The sequence below is a fragment of the Rattus norvegicus genome, chromosome 1 (genome assembly GCF_036323735.1).
Source record: "Rattus norvegicus strain BN/NHsdMcwi chromosome 1, GRCr8, whole genome shotgun sequence".
NCBI classification, from domain to species: domain Eukaryota; kingdom Metazoa; phylum Chordata; class Mammalia; order Rodentia; family Muridae; genus Rattus; species Rattus norvegicus.
The window spans coordinates 97,099,261-97,120,464 of record NC_086019.1 but is presented as its reverse complement, the minus strand read 5'-3'; the positions used below and the strand labels follow the sequence as shown (position 1 = coordinate 97,120,464).

Below are 21,204 nucleotides of genomic sequence, written 5' to 3'. Positions count from 1 at the left end.
GCATGTGTAGTGTGCCCTACTCCGGCAAACAAACCAACATTTTAAAACTACAGCCAGATCTACCTATGATACAGCAATTCTACCCCTGAGTACAGAAGCCAAGAAAATAATATGGATGTCAGAAACACCCAACTCCTGTATCCATTGCTGCGTGGTTCCCGCTGGGCAGGAAGGGGAGGCCATTGACATTCCCATCAGTAGATTTATGGGTAAAGAGAATGTGATACCCAGGATTCTAACCTGACACAGAAAAGGATGAAATCCCTCCAGCCATGTTGGCGCAGGCCTTTAATCCTAGCCCTCTGGATGAAGAGGCAGTCAGATCTCTGTGCATTTGAGGCCAGCTTGGTTTGCATAGTGAGTTCCAGGCCAGCCGGGAACATGGTGAGATGTACTAGTACTTTTCTGTTGACACGGTGAGGTGTACTAGTACTTTTCTGTTGCTGCGATAAAACTCCATGCTGCCGAGGCAACTGACTCATAAAAACAAAGGTTACGCCTTCGCCGTTGTGCTGAGCTCACTGAAGAGTCGCCATGAGCAAAGCCCACCCTCCCGAACTGAAAAAGTTTATGGACAAGAAGTTATCATTGAAGTTAAATGGCGGCAGGCATGTACAAGGAATACTGCGGGGCTTTGACCCCTTTATGAACCTCGTGATTGATGAGTGTGTGGAGATGGCGACCAGTGGGCAACAGAACAACATCGGGATGGTGGTCATCCGAGGAAACAGCATCATCATGTTAGAAGCCTTGGAAAGAGTCTAACCAGTGTTCAGCAGTGTGTCCACATCCCTCCCCAAAGCGTGCTTGATTGTGATGTAGAACTAGGTCATGTACATTTTCATATGAAACTTTTTGCTAAATAAACTTTTGTGATATCAAAAAAAAAAAAACAAAAAAAAAATATAAAAAAAAAAAAAAAACAAAGGTTACTGAGGCGCATGGTTCCAGAGCGCTGGGAGTTCATGATGACAGAGCAGGGCTCCGAGTTCACACCTCCTAGCTTTTGACTGTTGATTTTATGTGTATAAATCTTCTGTCTGCCTGCGTGTTTGTGTGCCACGGACATGTGTAGTTCAGCCCCAAGAGTTACATCTGTTTTGTTTTGTTGAGATGAGAGTTCCTCTACGGAGTTCTGGCTGTCTTACAGTTAGCCCGGAACTCAGGGATCTTCCTGACTCTGCCTGCCAAGTGCTGGGTGTTACAGATGTGCAACACCACACACAGCTAAGAGGAAGCGGGAAGCAGGAGAGCAAACTGGGAATTGCATGTGCCTTTCGAAACAAAGGTAAGATGGTTTGGGGTGATGTACTTGCTCCTGCAAGGCCGAACCTCCTAAGTCTCCCTCAAACAGCACAGCACCACCAAGTATTCCAACCAGCCACCAAATATCAAACATCTGAGCCTATGAGAACATTCTCACTTGAACCACACAGAAGCCCCTTCTTTAACACAAAGAAAGAAAGAAAGAAAGAAAGAAAGAAAGAAAGGAAGAAAGAAAGAAAAGAAGGAAGGAAGAAAGAAAGAAAGAAAGAGAGAGAGAGAGAAAGGAAGGAAGGAAGGAAGGAAGAAAGAAAGAAAGAAAGAAAGAGAGAGAGAGAGAGAAAGGAAGGAAGGAAGAAAGAAAGAAAGAAAGAAAGAAAGAAAGAAAGAAAGAAAGAAAGAGAGAAAGGCTGGAGAGATGGCTCAGCGGTTAAAAGCACTGACTGCGGGGTTGGGGATTTAGCTCAGTGGTAGAGCGCTTGCCTAGGAAGCGCAAGGCCCTGGGTTCCGTCCCCAGCTCCGGGGGGGGGGGGGGGGGGGGGGGAGAACCAAAAAAAAAAAAAAAAAAGAACCAAAAAAAAAAGAACCAAAAAAAAAAAAAAAAGCACTGACTGTTCTTCCAGAGGTCCTGAGTTCAAATCCCAGCAACCACATGGTGGCTCACAACCATCTGTAATGAGATCTGATGCCCTCTTCTGGTGTGCATGAAGACAGTGACAGTATATATATAAAATAAATAAAATCTTTAAAAAAATTTAAAAAAAGAAAGGAAGGAGGAGGAGGAAGAGGAAGAGGAAGAGGAGGAAGAAGAAAAAAAATGAAATCCTGAAATTCTGCTTCACCTCTTAGGAGGTAGAAACAGAGGATCAGGAGTTCAAATTAATCCTCAGCAACACAATGCGTTCAAGGACAGCCTGGGCTATATGAGACCTTGTCTCAAAAACGAAAACAAACAAACGAATGAATGAAAGATCCTGACACTTTCAACAGTACGGATGGAACCAGGAAGCATTTTGTTGACTGAAATAAGCCAAGCACACACGAGTAGCACAAGATCTATCTACTGTGGAGTCCTAACAATTGGTCTCATTGAAATGAAAGTCAAAGAGCTGTTACTAGAGGCTAGGGAAGGGAGAGACGAGACTAGGAGATGGGAAAAGGTTGGTACTAAGGTACACTTATCCACGCCGTAAAACAGCGTGTACACAGCACCACCAGCCAAAAGGAAAACAAAGACCTAATCCATCCATGTCTATGCTTCTGGGAAAATGTCTAGGGATAGGGGGTTTATGGACAGGGAACCAGGAAAGGGGATAACATTTGAAATGTAAATTTAAATTATCCAATTTAAAAAAAAGTCTAAACGAACGAACCTTGCACTTTGGCTTTTGCAGTGTCACTTCTGGCTAACTGCTCTTGTTAAATGAAGTACGTCAACCTCCAACATGAGTTTTGAGTTTAAGTTCACCCTGAGAAAAGCTCAGGTCTACCCTGGGATCCCAAACACCCGGTGTAGTTAGGGCCAGCTAATTAAGACTTTCTGTTGGCTTAAGCTCATGCCCAAGCTGTCCTCTCTGGTGGATACCCCACAGCAGTTGCATAGTAGGGCTCTAAAGGCACGATCATAGACTGTACATTTCCAAGAGCTAGGGGAAAAAGAGTTTGGGAGTTTTCATCTTAAAGGAATGATAAATAGAATGTAATACCCCATGCCTCTGATAGAAGGAGGCAGTAAGATCAAAAGTTCAAACTCAAGGGTTGAAGAGATGGCTCTGCAGTTAAGAGCACTGACTGATCTTCCAGAGAAGCCACGTATGAATCTCCCACCTGTATGGTGCTCACCACTGTCCTTAACTCTAGTTCCAAAGTCTTCTGTCTTCACAGACACAACACACACACACACACACACACACACACACACACACACACACACACAGTGCACACACACACATACAGGTAATTACAATAAACACCAAAAAATTTAAAAAATTAAAAAATAAATTTTAAAAAGCCAGTTAGCACAGTGGCATACACCGTTAATCCAACACTGGGGGTGAGGAGTGATGAGGCAAGCGGATCTCTGGATACACAGTTCCAGGACAGCCAGGGCTACACAGAGAAACCTTGTCTTTGAAACCAAAACGGAACAAAACGAAAAGTTCGAAGTCAGTCATAGGAAGTTCCAGGCTAGCCTGTTCTACGTAAGACCCTGTCTCAAAACTAAACCAAACCAGCCACAAATGGTGTTCGGGAAGACAGAGGCACCTGTACTGGTTTATAAAAGATACAATGTAATGACGGATTGAACTCTTGAACTCATATGGCTTACTAGATATGTTTAGAAATAAACTAACGTGGGTTCGGTCCCCAGCTCCGAAAAAAAAGAACCAAAAAAAAAAAAAAAAAAAAGAAATAAACTAACGACACAGAAAATACAGTATGCTCATGTATAATTACCGCATGGAGGTGGGGCTGAAGCTGGAAAGAGGGCTCAAAAGTTAAGAGTGCTTATTACTCTTCCAGAGGGTACACATTTGGTGTCTCACAAACACAAAGGCAGACAGATACACACCTAAAAATGAATAAATAAATAAATCCTTTAAAAATGACACGGTACCACATTAACTTGTGTTTTTTTTTTTAATGTTCTTCTGTATCAGTTTAAGAAAGAAATAGTTACTCATTTGATTGTGTGTGTTTAACATTTATTTACCCTTGTTTTATGAGTATCAGTGTTTGCCTGCATAAATGTAAGTGCATCATTGGGTGCCTGGTGCCTAGGGAAGCCAAAAGAAGCTATTGAATCCTCTGGAAGGAGAGACAGTTGTGGGTCACCATGTGGGTACTGAACTGAACCAGGTTTTCAGCAACAGCAGCAAGTATTCTTTTTTTTTCCGGAGCTGGGGACCGAACCCAGGGCCTTGCACTTGTTAGGCAAGCGCTCTACCACTGAGCTAAATCCCCAACCCCTAGCAAGTATTCTTTTTTTTTTTGGTTCTTTTGCGTTTTACTTTTATTTCAGGAAAGATAAAACCTGGAGTTGCATGCTCTCAGCACAGCAAGTGTTGGATGGCTAGTATATGCTCCCTTTCTGCACCCCAAGCCGAGAATATTGTCTTTTCAATAGGGTTAAAGAAGGCTTCTCAGACAAAGTAACCTTTGCAGCACAGACATGAAGGGGACGGACAGGGAGTCGTGATACGGGGAGAACCCCTCCAACAGAAAACCACAAGTGTGCTCAAGGAATTGTCTCCATTGCGGAAAGGAGCAGGACTTCCTGTGAGCAGAGCCTTTAGCACCAGTTCAAGCTGTCTTGTGTCTTTTAACCTTCCCTTTGAAAACCTGGGCTTAGCGATAGGAGCTTCTTCTCTTCTCTGGGCCATTGTTCAGGCAACCCTTAACCTAGGCTCCAAAACAGCACAGGATGATTGTCTTGCCTGTGGCTACCCACTGTTTAATCTGAAACCCTGGGACAAATGGCCCAGGTGCCTATTTAACATGTCAAAGCAGATTTGGCTGGCAGGTTCTCCCAGCAACTTTCAGTTCCTATCTGCCTGCTTACTCAGGTTCTTCCCAAATAATACAGCCGTTTGGCTAGCCCTCCGTCTTTTACCTTTTACTCTTTCTTGGCTGCTACACCTGGTTTCCTCTCTCTCCCCTCTTCCTTCTCCTCCCCACTTCTCACCTGGCTCAGGGTCATATCCACTCTGGACTCTCTCAGATGTCCCTCCCTCTGACTATGTTCTCCCTTTTTTTTTTTTTTTTTTTTTTTTTTGGTTCTTTTTTTCAGAGCTGGGGACCGAACCCAGGGCCTTGCGCTTCCTAGGTAAGCGCTCTACCACTGAGCTAAATCCCCAGCCCCTATGTTCTCCCTTTTATCTACAATAAACTTTCTCCACCACCGTACCTAGAAGCAGTCATGTCCTTTCTTTCCTTTCTCCCCTCCCCCTCCTCCCCCTCCTCCCCTTCTCCCTCCCCCCCCCCACCTTCATTCACGAACTAGATAGTAAGACCCAATTGCAGACTGGTGTGGTGGTGTATACATTTAATTGCAGGCAGATCTTTGTGAATTCCAGGCCCACCTGGTCTGCATAACAAGTTATAGACTAGCTAGGGGTAGATAGTGAGACCTTGTCAACAGCCCATTTACCTATATGTCATGCTTAGGGTTTTATTGCTGTGAACAGACACCATGACCAAAGCAAAACTTATAAAGGACAACATTTAATTGAGGCTGGCTTACAGGTTCAGAGGTTTAGTCCGTTACCATCAAGGCAGGAGCACGGCAGAGTCCAGGCAGGCATGGTGCATTAGGAGCTGAGAGTTCTACATCTTCATCTGAAGGCTGCTAGTGGAAGACTGGCTTCCAGACAGCTAGGATGAGGGTCTTAAGCCCACACCCACAGTGACACACCCACTCCATAAAGGACAACTCCTATTGTACCACTCCCTGAGCCAAACATATACAAACCATTACACTATATGAAACAACACACACACACACACACACACACACACACACACACAAATCACTTTCAAATAGTCAGTTGGTAGTGGTAGTGCATGTCTTTAATCTCAACGCTCAGGAGGCACAGGCAGGTGAATCTCTGTGAGTTCGAGGCCAGCCTGGTCTACAGAGTGAGTTCTAGGACAACCAGAGACACACAGAGAAACCCTTTCTCAAAGAGCCTTCCCCCCACCAGAAAGAGGAGGAGGAAGAAGAAGAGGAGGTAGAGGAGGAGGAGGTGGAGGAGGAGGAAGAAGAAGAGGAAGAAGAAGCAGCAGCAAAATGAATCCTATTGCCATGGAACACACACACAGGAATTATACTGAATGTGAGCTGGAAGCCTCCTCTCTGCTGAAGTTGATAATGCTGGAAGGTGCTATACAGGAGAAAAGTTGATAATGCTGGAAGGTGCTGACAGAGAAAAGTTATTAGTGATCTTATCCAGACATGACCCTGTGCTCTATAATAGTGACCTACCAGGCAAGATATGCCCACTGCTGTCCTAGTGATGTGACAGTTTGGGGGCTAACTCTTTCTTTCTTTCTTATTTATTTATGTGTTTATTTATAAGATTTATTTACTTATAAGTACATTGTAGCTGTCTTCAGACACACCAGAAAAGGGCATCAGATCTCATTGCAGATGGTTGTGAGCCACCATGTGGTTGCTGGGATTTGAACTCAGGACCTCTGGAAGAGCAGTCAGTGCTCTTAACCACTGAGCCATCTTTCCAGCCCAACCAATCACTTTCTAATTAGATTTGAGATTCTCTTTATGAGATTAAATACATGTTTGTTATTATAAATCTGTTCAAATCTAGAAGGTCAAAGGCCCTCTTCAGTAATTTACTACTAATGATTTTTAAGTGGTCATCTAGTCTAATTGCCTTCCAAGTATTCATGCTTATAACCCAGGTCAACTTTGTTCTCCACTTTGGTCAAAGAGGCTTCTTTGTTTTGGGGGGTTTTGTTTGTTGGTTTTTTGAGACAGGGTCTTATTATGAAGTCTTGGTCGACCTGGAACTCACTATGAAAACCAGGCTGACCTTGAATTTACAGAGATCCACCTGCTACTGCTTCCCAACTACTGGGAATAAAGGTGTGTACCACGGTGCCCAGGTTCAGAGGAATTCTGTTTTGTAGTGGGCTCTGGTTAAGTCATTGACTCATTCGTATCTGGTCAAGGTGATGAAAATGACTGTTGAGTCCTCAACCTTAAACTGATGTTTAGATTGCTCCCCTCGGAGGCTCAACTGACACTTTGGAAGAGAGGGCAGAAAGATGGGAAAAGCCAGAGAAATGACAAGGAGTGTCATGAAATGCTGTCTACCGGCTAGGACAGGGTTATTTCAGTCACACACACACACACACACACACACACACACACACACACACACACACACACAGGAACACAGAGCAGATGTGGCTGGCTGCACAGCACACACACATGTGCATGCACCTAAAGGAGGAGAGGGAGTAATTCAGAAGGACATCAGCGGGTGTGTGTGTGTGTGTGTGTGTGTGTGTGTGTGTGTGTGTTGTGAAATATAATGTGGTGGCGATAAGGAGTTACCCAGGCCAAGGTGTCATCCTGAGAACTAGTATAAGGGAGTTTTATTGTGGGGGAAGAGAAGGGAGTAGGGACTTGGAGAAGGGGTAGAGGCAGACAGAGCCACGAGGACAGAGAACGCGGGGATAGAGGACAGAAAGAGAGGCTGGCCAGTAACACATGGAGGAGAAAGAAAGGGAGAGAGAGAGAGAGAGAGAGAGAGAGAGAGAGAGAGAGAGAGAGAGAGAGAAGGTGTGGGGTAGGATGCTGGCAGCAGTGCAGGGAGTAGTGGTGGCAGATGATGGTGCAAGCTATTGCTAGGTCACTGTTGGGAGGGACCTAGTGGAGTTGTCTGTAAGTCAACAAGGGGGATAAGAAAGGGAGAGGCTATGATCACCGTGCACTGTTAACAGTTATGAGCTTGTCAAAAATAAACGGGAGAAAGCAAGCCCGGGCTTCCAGGAGAGGTTTTTATATCAGCCCCAGACCTTATTAGCTGAATTTAATTTTTTTTTTATCATATTTTGTTTGTTTGTTTATTTGCTTTTCAAGACAGAATTTCTCCATGTAACAGAGCCCTGGCAGTCCTGGACTCACTTAGGCAACCAGGCTGGCATCGAAATCACAGAAATCCCCTCCTTTACCTCCCGAGTGTTGAGATTAAAAGTGTGAGCCACCAAGCCAAGATGATTTTTTTTTTTTTTTTTTTTTTTTGGTCTTGGCCAAGCTTAGGAAGTGAGATAACGGCACCCTTTGGCATATGTCTGTGCCTTAGATTTGCTGAAGAACTGCTAGCATCCTTAGCCCACTTTGTCTGCTTTTCTTCCTCTCTCTTATTCTCTCCTCCTCTCTCCAGTTTTCTTTTCATATTATTCCCTGGCGCCATCATTCCTTTTTTTTTTTTTTTTTTGTCTTGTCAGTGCTGGAATGGAACCTGGGTCTCCAGCGGTGGAAATCCAGGCCTTCAGACATGGTCAGCTTCAGCCCCTCAGGCCCACGCGTCTTTCTTTCTTTTTCTTGTTTTCTCTTATCTTTTGTCCATTTGTTTGATTATTTATTAAAGTGTCTCATTGTGTAGTTTAGGCTGAAGTCCAGTTCTCTATCCATGTACAGTATCTTGTTTCTTGCCTTTGACCAATTTACTTAGCTTGCAGGGTTCTGATATTCTAGGGTCAGCGAAGCAGGGGCGAAGAAGCCAGTCGTGGGACAGTTACGCTGTATGAAATTACAGAGACCCTGCCCTGCAGCCAGATATTTGGGTAGTTTCCAGCATCTTATCGTGTCTTTCAGTACTCAGGCGTGTGACAGGGCCAGGATAGGGTGTTACAGAGACCAATTTTTTTGTTGTTGTTGTTTGTTTGTTTTTGTTTTTTTTTTTTTTTCGAGACAAGGTTTCTCTGTGTAGCTTTCGCTGTCCTAAAACTCTCTGTAGACCAAGCTGGCCTCGAACTCAGATTCTCCTGCCTCTGCCTTCTGACTGCTAGGATTAAAGACGTGCACTACTACCGCCCAGTCACAGATGCAAATCTTGTCTGTAGCTGGAGTCAGCTTTGCATAGGACTATGATCTGCAAGGAGGAGGTGACACTTCCCCCCCAAAGAATTCAACTTTACAGTGTTACAGTGTTTCAATTCGCAAAGGCGAAACTGTGAATGTGTTTGGCCTATAGAGGCTCCCGTAGCGAGGGGGCGGAGCCCGGAAGGGAGCAGGATGGCGGCGCTGGACAGTGACAGCGAGGAGGATCTGATCAGCTATGGAACGGGCCTGGAGCCTCTGGAAGAAGGTGAGGGTCCGATGGCCGGCGAAGTCTGCAAGGCGCAGGCTGGGAATCCAGCACGTGGGCGACAGCGACATCTCGGCTTGGGTCTGGACTCACTTGCTGTGGGCACAGGGAACGCTCTGGAAAGTCTTGTGCACCTCACTTTGGCGCCGCGTTCTTAGGGGCTGAGAAGGACGCGGAGGGGTGGGAGATGCAGGTGTGACTAGGCAACTTGGATATGATGGAGGGTGGTCAGTCAGTTTCTTGTCGCGAGGAAAGGTTTGCACGCGTACTTGAAAGTAAAAGAAACCAGACCTGGAAAGGCCTGGGAAGAAACCCTTGAGATAGAAAATCTCTAAAGTGGCAGACAGTTTAGCAGTCTGATAGCAGAGGGATAGTCAGGACAACTGTGAGTGGCACTTGCAATGGTAAGGAATTTGGAGAGTGTGTGTGTGTGTGTGTGTGTGTGTGTGTGTGTGTGTGTGTGTGTGTGTGTGTATGTGGTGTTGAGGATGGAACCAAGGGCCTCGTGCATAGCACTTTACAACTGAGCCACATACCCAGCCCCAAGAATTGGAATCTTTCCTTCTTCTGACAGGGTCTCATGTAACTTGTGCTGACATCAAAGCCACTATATAGTTGAGACTGGACTCGAACTCTTGAACCTCCTATTCTTGCCTAACATGTACTTGGTTTGCAACTGTGTGCCACACACCCAATAGGAGTTTGGCTCTTATACTAAGGTTAGGAAAAACCCTTGGTTCAATTTACACAAAGAGAAATGTATTTTCCCCTTTTTGGGGTGGGGGTGGCTGAAAAGGGAGGAGGGTCTTACTATCTCCACTTAGCTGAACTCACAGTATTCTAGCAGCCTCTGCCTCTGGTGTAAAGGTTGCAGTATGCATGTTCTAACATTATGTTTGCTTTAATTTTGAGGATAGTCTCCTTGGGGGTGGGTAGGAATGAAGTAGGGAAATTAGCTGGGAAGGTCTGGAGATTGTGGTTGTGTGGACCGGAGAGTTGGCAGTGACAGCTCTTGGGTAGCTTTTGCATGGAGTAGACTTGACAGGCATCGACTGGAATTGCCAGTGAAATACAGGGGTGAAGATAAGAGGAAGCCAGGTTCTCTGATGTTTCTGGTCTGTTTCACTTAATGACTAGATTTATCTACTGGGAGTCTATACCGCTGATGGTGGTGTTAACCCTGTGGGGAAGACGGATTCACAGTGGTTCCCTGTAGACTTTGTTGGTGGACCCTCCCCCCAACAACTGCTACCCCGTTTCCCATTCTGACCTCTGAGATATATTTTCACCGAGACTCTTACTTTTTTTTTTTTTTTTTTGTGGGAGTAAGTATAAAATAGGGTCTGTCTATATAGTCCAAGCTGGCCTTGTACTTGTTAAATATGTAGACCAGGCTGGCTTTAAACTCAGGACTATTTACCTTTCTTAGCCTTCCCAGTACTGGGAGTACAGCTTTGCACATCACATATCACATATGTCTTAGATAGTTCTTCTATGGCAGAGTCTCATGCAGCCCAAGCTAGCCTCAAACTTTTCTGCAGTGAAGACTGATTTTGAACTTCTGGTCCTCCTGTTTCCACCTCCCAAGGGCTGAGATGACAGGCCTGTGCTACATGTTCGGTTTGTGTGGTGCGGAGGATGAAACTCAGGCTTCTGTGCTTGTCAGGCAAGCATTCCACAATTGAGCTATATCCCCAGCCCAAGCAGTTCTAATCATTAGAAATGTTTGTCAGATCCTGGCTCTACCCGTCCCCTCTGCTGACCAAAGGGAGAAGAGGGCTAGTCTCCATGCAAGTTCTTGTAGGTTTTAACTTTGCCCTTGTGTTTCCTCAGAGATGTTCATGTTAGTGCACTTTTATAAGTGATAATTTTTCTCTATCCCAGCTAGTTCCCAAATAAATGAGACAGAGACGATAAGATTTATTTGGTCAAGTTTTACAGCATAATAGCTGAGTAGTTATTAATCTACTCCATTTCTTTAAGCTAATCTGGCTACATCCCAGCCAAAATCCACGTGATGCTTGCATTTTAGTATTGGTCTGGGTCTCTCAGCTCTGGGTGTGTTCCCATAGTGTCTCCTTGACCCATTTCTCACAGAGAATCACCTCTTTTTTCTCTGCCCATCCCTTGACTGGTATCTCAAGACCAGTCCTATTCTCTGTGCTACTCAGCCATTGGTAGATCAGCTTTTATTGACAAATCAGAGAATAAATGGCAGTAATGTTTACACAACATTGAGGCAGGAGATACTTAGAATAAGCACTACAATGCCACGTCCAGATTACAAGCAGATATGGAGACAGAAATCAGCAGAGGAGTAGTAAAGCATAATCTTTGCATGTATACAATAACGTGTGCATAACCGATTTACACCCATTACCCTGGGTTTAAAGTCTCCTCAGCCCTAATTGTAGAGTTCTTCTCCAAGTAGACTGTCGGGTAGAACATGACCATCATGGCTATGTTCCTAATTCTAGCCTGTTTGTTCAATACAACTAAGATCACATTAGTTTTCTTGACAAGAACAACACCCTGTGAATGTAAGGAATCAGTTGATAAAGATCTTTGACTGGAGGAGTTTCCGGTTTAGTAGAGAACCAAAGCACAAGATTTGCAAGTACTAAAATATGTGATGTTATTAGATAGTATCCTTCACAAACTATTGAAGAGGCCACAGGGAAGCCACAGGGTGCTGTGAAGACTGGTTAGACAGTAGCTGTGGAAGAGGTCAAGGGTCAGGCATGCACAACATCCATGTTGAACGTCCGTTTGTATCCTTTCCGTGTTTCTGGTCCTATCGTTGTTTCCTTGAGAAGAGATTTGCTGTTAAGCCATCAACTGTTTGACCTGGGTTTTTCTAATTCTCCCTAGTTTTTTTTTTTTTTTTTTTTTTTTTCGGAGCTGGGGACTGAACCCAGGGCCTTGCGCTTCCTAGGCAAGGGCTCTACCACTGAGCTAAATCCCCAAACCCTCTCCCTAGTTTTAAATCATATTATTATTACTGTGAGAGAGTATACATGTGCCCAGTCTGTGTGCAGGGGTCGGCGACAACTCTCAGTAGTCAGTTCTCTCTTGCTATGTACGTCCCAGAGATTAAACTGAGGTTGCCAGCTTGGGCAACAAATGCTTTTATCCACTGAGCCATCTTGCCAGACCCTCCAGTTCGTCCTGTTTTTAACAAAAGTTAGAAATGAAATAAATTGGTCTAACTGTGCTTTGGGGTGAAAGGAAGGGCATTGATTTGTAGAATTTTCTCCTTTTTTGATCCGGAGAGATTTATTATTTATACATGTCTGTCTATGTTTGGGAAGGACTGGTGAAAGAGGACATTAGATCTCCTGGGGCTTTATTTGTAGGCAGCTGTGAGCTGCCTGGTGTGGGTACTAGGATCTGAACTTAGGTCCTCTGGAAGAGCAGCAAGTGCTCTTAACTGGTGAGCCATCTCTCCAGCCTCTCTGGAAATACTCTGTAACTTCAATGTTAGAAGCGTTAGAACTTTCTCCTCTTCCTTTCCTCCTGTTCTCTCTCCTCTCTCCCTCCCTCCTGCCTTCCTGGTGCTGATCCCACTCTCTAACACTGAGCTATATTACAGCCCCTGGTCCACCGCTCTCCAAACACTTTGAAGTCTCTGGCTGCTTTTTACAGCACAACTAGACCAATAATCACTCTTACTCCTGCTTTGAAGTTGTGCTGTCAGGTTAGGTAAACACTGGTGGAGGACTGGCTCCTTTGACTTAATTAAACCTTAATTAAAGTTGCTGGCCCTGACAGCGGGATTATTGGTTAAGTATTAGCTGGGGAGTTTAGTGACAGTGATCAGAAAGGAAGAAGTCCACAGTACTTTCCTACTCTTCCTTAGACACCATCACCCCGTTATAGAATCCTTGATTCCAGCCCTCCTCTACAGATTCATTTTAGGGCTGTTTTATTTTTTCTCTTGGTGCTGTGACTACCACTCTTAAACCTATCTAGACATCCCTCAACACAGAGGATGTCACAGACCCTGTATCACCATTCCCATGGGCCTTGTTCTGTCAGTCCTTTCTTCTCGCTCCATCTCACACTTCTTCCCTCTCCTCTGGTGCAATTGGACCGTCTCAGTATACCTGACACTGTGGGTATTGTCTGTCTGTCTGTCTGTCTGTTTTTAATGGGAGGGGTGTGCTTTGGGTTAAGTCGGGGCTTTGTGCGTGCTAAGCACACATTATTCCATGTTAGGACTCCTCTCCTCCCAAGGCCCGCACTGCCCTCGTATACCTCCTGTGTGATGGCAGTTAATGGTTCTGCTGAAATTGTGTCTCTACCTGCAGCTAACAAAACCCTGCTCGTTCAGGTTCCTTTATGCAGACACATGCATACAGGCCTTCCCTACTGGGATCTGTGTTTAGCTTTTTCTGCCAGTGTCTAGAACCCAGCTTCTTCCAGAGGCAGGGCTTTGGTGAACTTCCAGCTGGGGAGTAAGGACATCTGAGGAACAGTGTGGGTGGTAGTTCTGGCTTAGAGATAGAGTCGAGATCTGGCTCAGCTCCGTGCTTATTAACTGTGGGCCTCAGGGAGCTACTTAATAAGTACCCTTATCCAGGTACGATAAACAAGTAACTGATCAGCCCCTGATATGGGGAGAGTTAGTTGTTGTCCGTGGCCATGATTACAGTAGGTTCTGGCTAAAGTACCACTTCCTCTCTGGAGTTTACTGTCAACCTGGTTAGAGATGGCACCGTCTCCTTAGGAGTTCTGTGGGGCCTGGCTGGCCACACCAGTGGCTCTCATGACCGGCTGCCACCAGTCCCACTTAGTTGTCTGCAGATATTATCTTCCCTTCTATGTCTAGAAGGCTGCAAGAATAGCACCCTCCCTTACCTTATCCCAGGGCCTCACCTAGCCCAGCTGCAGGGCATGGGCAAGGTAGGAAAGGGAGCAAGCCCGCCACATATGCTGCTAAACATTCCACAGTACGCAGGACATCTTCCTCACCACAAAGAACGACACAGAACAGTCAGCAGCGCTGAGATAGCAAAATCTGACCAAGTCAGGAATCATGCCAGATGCATACAAAGTAATGGAGTGTGTGTACCAAGTTTCTAAGAAATGGGAAGTCAGGGTTATAACTCACTAGGCAGAGTGCTTTTCTGGCATGCTTGAAGCCTTAAGTTATCCCCAGAACCACATAAAGCCATGTCTGTCATTTCAGTATCCAAGAGGTAGAGTTGGAAGGTTCTGAAGTTCACGGTCATCCTTGGCTTCATAGTGAGTTTGAGGCTTTGGGTTCATCCTGGCCACACTGGACCCTGGTTTTGTTTTTTGTTGTTGTTTTTCTTCTTAAAGAAAACAAAACAACAGTGAAAATTCTGCAGGATGAGAGCCTGGTCGTAGCCAGTTCTTTAAAGTAAAAATGGCACCATAGCTAGTGTTAACTGAGTCTCGCTATAGCAAGGCTTTGTGCATGGTTTGTTTATTGATGACGAGAATGGAGTCCAGGGTGTCTTGTGTGCTATACTAGGTAAAGGCTCCATCTCTGATCTGTTACTCAGTGATATTTAATTTTTGCTGCTACCACAAGATGTGTTCTATCATTATGCTAATTTTACAGTTTTAGAAGCCAAGCCCTGGTTTCCTTACCCCTCCAGGAGAGGGTGCACTCTTTTTTCTTTTTTTTCGGAGCTGGGGACCGAAGCCAAGCCCTGGAAAGACTAAGTCCTTTGCCCAAGACCACAAAATGAACAGGTTGTGCCACAGGAGGATTTGAACTCAGATTACCCGGCCTCTTAGTATAGCTCTTTATTTGATAGTGAAATGGGGGTTGGGGGGGATAGAAGGAGTAGCTTTTGAGATAGGATCTCTTGTTAGCTCGGGCTGACTCAAACTCACAGCAATCCTCCTGCCTCAGTCTTCCAAGTGCTGGGATTACAGGCATGCATCACTATACCTGACCTGCCTACCTACCTACCCACCTACCTTTGTTTGTTTGTTTGTTTCTTTCTTTCTTTTTTGTTTCTTTCTTTCTTTGTTTCTTTCTTTGTTTCTTTCTTTGTTTCTTTGTTTCTTTCTTTCTTTGTTTCTTTCTTTGTTTGTTTCTTTCTTTCTTTCTTTCTTTCTTTCTTTCTTTCTTTCTTTCTTTCTTTCTTTCTCATGACAGGGTTTCTCTGTGTAGCCCTGACTGTCTTAGAACTTACTCTGTAGATCAGGCTGGCCTCAAATTCAGAGATCCACCTGCCCCTCTCTCTTGAGTGTGGGGATTACACGTATGCGCATACCACTGTCCAGCTATGCCTGGCTTTTTAATTAATTAATTTTGTTTAAAAAATAAGAACTGGTTTAATTAATAAAGTCATGGGTATACTTGGCCTTCAGGGAATACCTCACTTGTGACACACAATGCTAACAGCAAGAATAGCAATGCTGGCTAGGCTCTTAAAAGCACTTCTTGTAGAGCGCTTGCCTAGCAAGCGCAAGGCCCTGGGTTCAGTCCCCAGCTCTGGAAAAAACAAAAACAAAAACAAAAACAAAAACAAAAACAAAAACAAAAAAGCACTTCCTGTGTGTCCCTCCTGCTGTGTACTTCACAAGTGTTGTCTGATTTGCACACAACCTTGAAATAGCTGCTGGTCTGGTTGTCTCTGACTGGGGTCTCTAGCGCAGTCCTCTGTTTTACCTTCTGGTTGCATGGATTACTGGCATGCTTTCACATTTAGAGTTGGGGAAGCGCAAGTTGGGGCTCTGCTGACTGAGGTCCTGCACTAGTAAAGGTGGAGTTAGTGTTGGAGAGTGCAGCATTGTGACTGACCCCATGCCCTTAACTGACCAAAAAACCTGCTTCCTGTTGCGTACATTTGTGGATAGCAAGTATGCGCCTGAGCCTGGATCCCTTCCACATTTTAACTAAGTGCAGAGCTTGGGGGTGGGCTGGGCTGGGGGTGGGGACGTCCTCTTGGAGATGGGAGGAGGAGGATGAAGAGCTATGGGAGGGTGGGCCAGGAGGGGGATAATGACTGGACTGTAAAAAAGTTAAAAGTAATTAGAATAAAACACACATTATTTTTAAAAAGATAAATAAATGCAGAGCTTTCGAGTTGCAGGCAGCAGTTTGTGTCATAACACCTGAAACTTGAAGCCTAAGGAACATTTATTTGCCTCAGGCTAAATGTGCAGTGGCCTTTGCTTGTAAGGTGTGACAGCCCATTCTTTTTCAGACAGGGCTGAAAAGGAAGACAGGAGAGGGATCAGTAGTAAAGGTACCTGCTGCTAACATGAGTTTGATTCCTGGGACCCATATGGTAGGAAGAGAAAATTGACTTTTAAAAGTTCTCTGCTCAGCATGGTGGCACACACCTTCGATCCCAGCACTTGGGAGGCAGAGGCAGGCGGATTTCTGAATTCTAGGCTAGTCTGGTCTACACATATACATACAGGCCTTGAACTCATGATTGACAGTGTGTGCCGTCACGCCTGTCTTAGTTAGGGTCTTATTGCTGTGAGCAGACACCGTGATCAATGCAAGTTTTATAAAGGACAACATTTAATTGGGGCTGGTTTACAGGTTCAGAGGTTCAGTCCGTTACCATCAAGGCAGGAGCACGGCAGAGTCCAGGCAGGCATGGTGCAGGGGGAGCTGAGTTCTATATCTTCACCTGAAGGAAGCCAGGAACAGACTGAGCATCCCCAGGCAGCTAGGAGGAGTGTCTCTAAGCCCAACCCCATAATGACACACTTCCTCCAACAAGGCCACACCTTCTAATAGTGCCACTCCTGGGCCAAGCATATGCCAATCATCGCAATGCCCATCCCCAGTATAAGTTTTTAAAAGTATTTTTGTCTGTGTATACTTGACTGGAGACTGGAGGTCAGGGTTGGCTGTCTTCTCTGCTGTTCTCCATTTCCCTTGATTCATCTCTGCCTCCCTCAGCGCCGGGGGTGTCGATGTCTACATTGGCTTTCCCGAAGGCACTATGATCTGCACAGCAAATACTCCCCACTGAGCCACCTCTCCAGCCCTAGTTTGTTTTTTTGTAATGAAATTGAGTTGGAAAAGCAGAACGTTTTTATCTTGGATGTGTGCATGTGTATTATGTGTGCACATGTTTACTGTGTGAGTGAGCACTCATGTTCCATGTCATGAGTGTGGTGGACAGGATGACCTCTGGTGAGTCAGGGTTTCTTAGGCTGGGGCTCCTGAGCACACCGGGCTGTCTGACTTGTGGACTTCCAGGGGTTCTCCTGTGTCTCCCTCCCATCTTGTAGTAGGAATGCTGGGATTGCACACATGAGCAACTGCATCAGGCCTTATGTAGGTGCATTAATTACTCCTCTGTTGATGTGATAAAATATTATGACAGAAAACAATGTATAGAAAAAAGCCATAAACTCTGGTTTATGGTTCTAGAGGGAGAGTCCACAATGGCGGGGAGGTGTGGAAGTAGACAGTCAAAGCATGGAACTGGGACATCACATATCGAGAGCAAACACAAGCAGGGCAAGTGAGCTAGAAGTGGGGTGAGATGATAAACTGTCAAGGCCTGCCCCAGGGGTGTACATCTGCCAGCAACACACACACACACACACACACACACACACACACACACACACACACACACACACACAAAACGAGACAGGGTTTCTCTGTGTAATAATCCTGATTGTCCTGGAACTCACATTGTAGACCAGGCTGGCCTCTAACTCACTGAGATCCACCTGCCTCTGTCTCTCTAGTGCTGGGATTCAAGGCTACAGTTCTTAAAGGTTCCACAACCTCCCCAAGTAGTGCTACCAACCAGGGACTAGGTATTCAACTACACGAGCCTGTGGGGCTCATTTCTCATTCAAACCACAGTTGAGTTTTCGGACTCTGAACTAGGGGTGGCTCTCATGTATGTGGAAGCGCTCTGTCCACTGAGCTCATCCTCCAGCTTGGACATTCTTGCTGCAACATATTTCTTAGTAGAATCTTCCAAAATGTATTGTTTTGTAAACTAAGCTAATAACGTCTAGAAACAGCAAGTTCAATTAAATGGACATCTTATAAGTGAATAAGAATGCATTATGTTTAAGAAATGACATTTCTCTAAATTCTTTCTAATTCATCATACCCTTCACTCTTTGGCCAGGTGAAAGACCAAAGAAACCTATTCCTCTTCAAGACCAGACTGTCAGAGACGAGAAAGGAAGGTACAAGCGCTTTCATGGAGCCTTTAGTGGTGGTTTCTCCGCTGGTTACTTCAATACCGTCGGCTCAAAGGAAGGTAGGACCCTGCAGGAGCCAGAGGACTGTTGATCATGTGTATGACAGAGCTCAAGTCCCCCTCCTGGGTTTCATCTGTGTCAGTGAGTCTCACCATGTAGCTCAGGCCAGCCTGGAAACCTAGGCTCTCCCACCTCAGACTCCCGAGTTCTGGGGTGACAGGCATGAGTCTCCATGTCCAGATCCCTCCTGACTTTAAATAGAGCACAGAGATATTCTTTGAACAACTGGGTTGCTCCAGAGTCGACATACACACGATGTTTGGTGCAGCCTGACAGGGAAGAACCTTTCTCCTACTTTGTGGAAAATGGAGAGATTCCAGCCAGGTGGTTAAAGCCAGATAGTGACTTCCCTCATTTTGTTTTGCCCTGAGCACCCTCAGGCAGATGCCCAGTTAATCACTGGCTGTACCTCTGACCCAGTGACTAAGAAGGTCAAGTGTCACAGGTGTTTTGCAGATTTGCAGATGAGGCAACTGGGGGTCATAGAAGTTGTAGATTCAGGATAGCATCAGAACTGCCCAGGAATTATTCGACACAGAACTGTACACATCAGCTACTACTTGATCATGACCTGGAGAAAATAAATTTAAATGTTGCGGGGTTGGCGATTTATCAGTGGTGGTAGAGTGCTTGCCTAGCAAGTGCAAGGCCATGGGTTCGGTCCCCAGCTCCGAAAAATAGAAAAGAAAAAAAAATTAAATGTTGCACTATAATGTATAATAAATTCTGTAATTAAAGTAACATGTGTTGTTTTCTCTTTCTTTTCTTTATTTTTATTTTCTTTTTTGAGACAGTGTCTCACTGTATAATCTAGAACTTGCGATGTAGACCAGGCTGTAGCACCATCTGTTCTTCCTCCTGAGTGCTGGGATTACAGACATGCACCACCCAATTAACTGAATACTTTCTTACTTAGGAGCTGAGGATAGAGCCCAGGACCTTACTGCAGGCTAAAGCAGACATTCTACCACTGAGCTATACCTAGTCTGGTCTACCGAGTGAGTTCCAGGCTGGCCAGGCCTTTGTAACAAAACTCCATCTTAACAAACACAAACAAACAACAAATGAAATACTGTCTAGGATCATATGATTCTAAATCCTTTTCCTTCCAGGATGGACACCCTCTACCTTTGTGTCTTCAAGACAGAACAGAGCGGACAAATCTGCTCTTGGACCTGAGGATTTTATGGATGAAGAGGTGGGTCAGGCAGTGACAGGGTCCTTGCTTGTGCTGCCTTTTCCCTCCCCAGAAAGCCTGTGTAAGCCTTCCTTCCTGTCCGAGGCCTCACCTCTTAGATGTTATGCTCATGCCCTATGTGCCTGTCAGTGGCTTCTCCATCAGTCAGATGTCTGTGCAGGGGACCCTGGGACAGTTTCTGAAGTCAGGGATGTCATGTAAACACCAATGTACTCGGACATCTCTAGTTGTCTCTAACTCAGTGTCCATGGTGCTGAGCCTGTGGCTTTTCACAGGAACCCTGAAGCAACCCGTGGTTTTAGGAACTGTAAACTATCTAAAATTAAACTCCCATTACTTTGAAACAACCTGGGCATGGACTCACCCATGGACACAGTCAAGTGCAGTCCAACAAGCTGTAAGCTACCAGGAGGAGTTAAGGAGCCCCTGGGTCTTGCCATGTAGCTGAGGCTGGCTTTCAACTTGTGACCCTCCTGCTCCAGCCTTCCCTAGTGCTGGGATCACAGGCAGCTTGCCACCACATCTGACTTCTCTCTCTTTCTCTTTAAATTTTATTTAGTGTATTGAGATGCTATGTTGCATGTGAGTATGCACACAAGAAGGGACTGCAGTTACAGACAGTTGTGAGCTGCTATACAGATGCTGGGAATTGAACCTAGGATCTCTGGAAGATTAGTCAGTGATCTTAACCGCTGAGCCATATTTCCAAACCCCAGACTTCTCTCTTTTTCTTTGCATATTTACAGGAAACTGATCTCTGTTTAAAACTTTGTTGTGTGTATGTGTACAAAGGCATTTGTGTTAGTACAGAGCATTTGTGTATGTGTGTGTTAGTATCAGTGCATTTGTTGTGTGTGTATAAATGAACTAATTCTGTTTAATTTTCTTCTTTGAAGGATCTTAGTGAATTCGGGATAGCGCCTAAAGCAATTGTTACCACAGATGATTTTGCTTCCAAAACCAAAGACAGAATACGGGAGAAGGCCAGGCAGCTGGCAGCTGCTGCAGCCCCTATTCCTGGAGCCACGCTGCTTGATGATCTCATCACGCCAGCAAAGTGAGTGGGGGAGGGGTTGTTCCAGGTTCCCAGCAGGGGCGCTTCGTACACGTGTGGTTATCTTTCTCAGGGATAGCTAAGCTGTAGGCACAAGGTGCTCTCTGACCAGAAGAGTGAGAGAAGGGGTTTCACCCACAGTGTCTCCCTTTATCCCTGCAATGAAAGGCTGTTAGGAACTGGGGTGGCTTCCCTTCCTCATAGGCCTTGTGGCTTCTATCCTGCCTACACCCTCTCCGTTCCCTCCCTCCCTGTCTTCCTCCACACCTTCCCTCTGCTTTTCTTTCTCTTCACCCTCAGCTTGAGGACAATCAATCTTACTAGTTTAAAAGATATATTATTCCCTTCCATAGGCAAGGTAGAACTCTCAGTAGTTGCCTAGAGAATGAGAAAGAGGAGACAATAGAGACAAAAAGCCAAGCTCCTAAAGCTGGTTTGGGGAGCAGACACAGGGTGGGCAGGGGAGCCATCCAGGAAGAATAAGGAAGACCAAAATGTTGAAGTGCTAGGGAAACGTGCTTAGAGAAGAGATAGAAAAAAAGGAGTTATGCCTTTCTGATTAAGTGGGCAGACTTCCGAAGCTGCATGGCTGTTACCTGACTTTCAATTTCTGT

At 45.2% G+C, this 21,204-nt stretch overlaps 2 protein-coding genes across 3 annotated transcripts in view; both read left to right on the top strand.

The window, feature by feature from the left end:
* The first annotated feature begins 495 nt into the window (after positions 1-495).
* Snrpgl1 (small nuclear ribonucleoprotein polypeptide G like 1) lies at positions 496-923 on the top strand. Its single transcript, NM_001409177.1, has one exon. The coding sequence runs from the start codon at positions 535-537 to the stop codon at positions 763-765; it is 231 nt and encodes a 76-aa protein (NP_001396106.1). The 5' UTR covers positions 496-534; the 3' UTR covers positions 766-923.
* An 8,054-nt stretch (positions 924-8,977) lies between these two features.
* The window catches only part of Gpatch1 (G patch domain containing 1), a 48,949-nt gene continuing 36,722 nt past the window's right edge, over positions 8,978-21,204 (top strand). The window contains exons 1-4 of one of the 2 annotated variants that reach the window (XM_063283709.1): positions 8,978-9,101; positions 18,203-18,337; positions 19,451-19,536; positions 20,433-20,593. In XM_063283709.1, coding sequence (XP_063139779.1) covers positions 9,029-9,101; positions 18,203-18,337; positions 19,451-19,536; positions 20,433-20,593 — 455 coding nt within the window. In that variant the 5' untranslated portion in view covers positions 8,978-9,028. The remainder of the gene's footprint in view (positions 9,102-18,202; positions 18,338-19,450; positions 19,537-20,432; positions 20,594-21,204) is intronic. The other variant, NM_001106246.1, reaches the window with a different exon arrangement.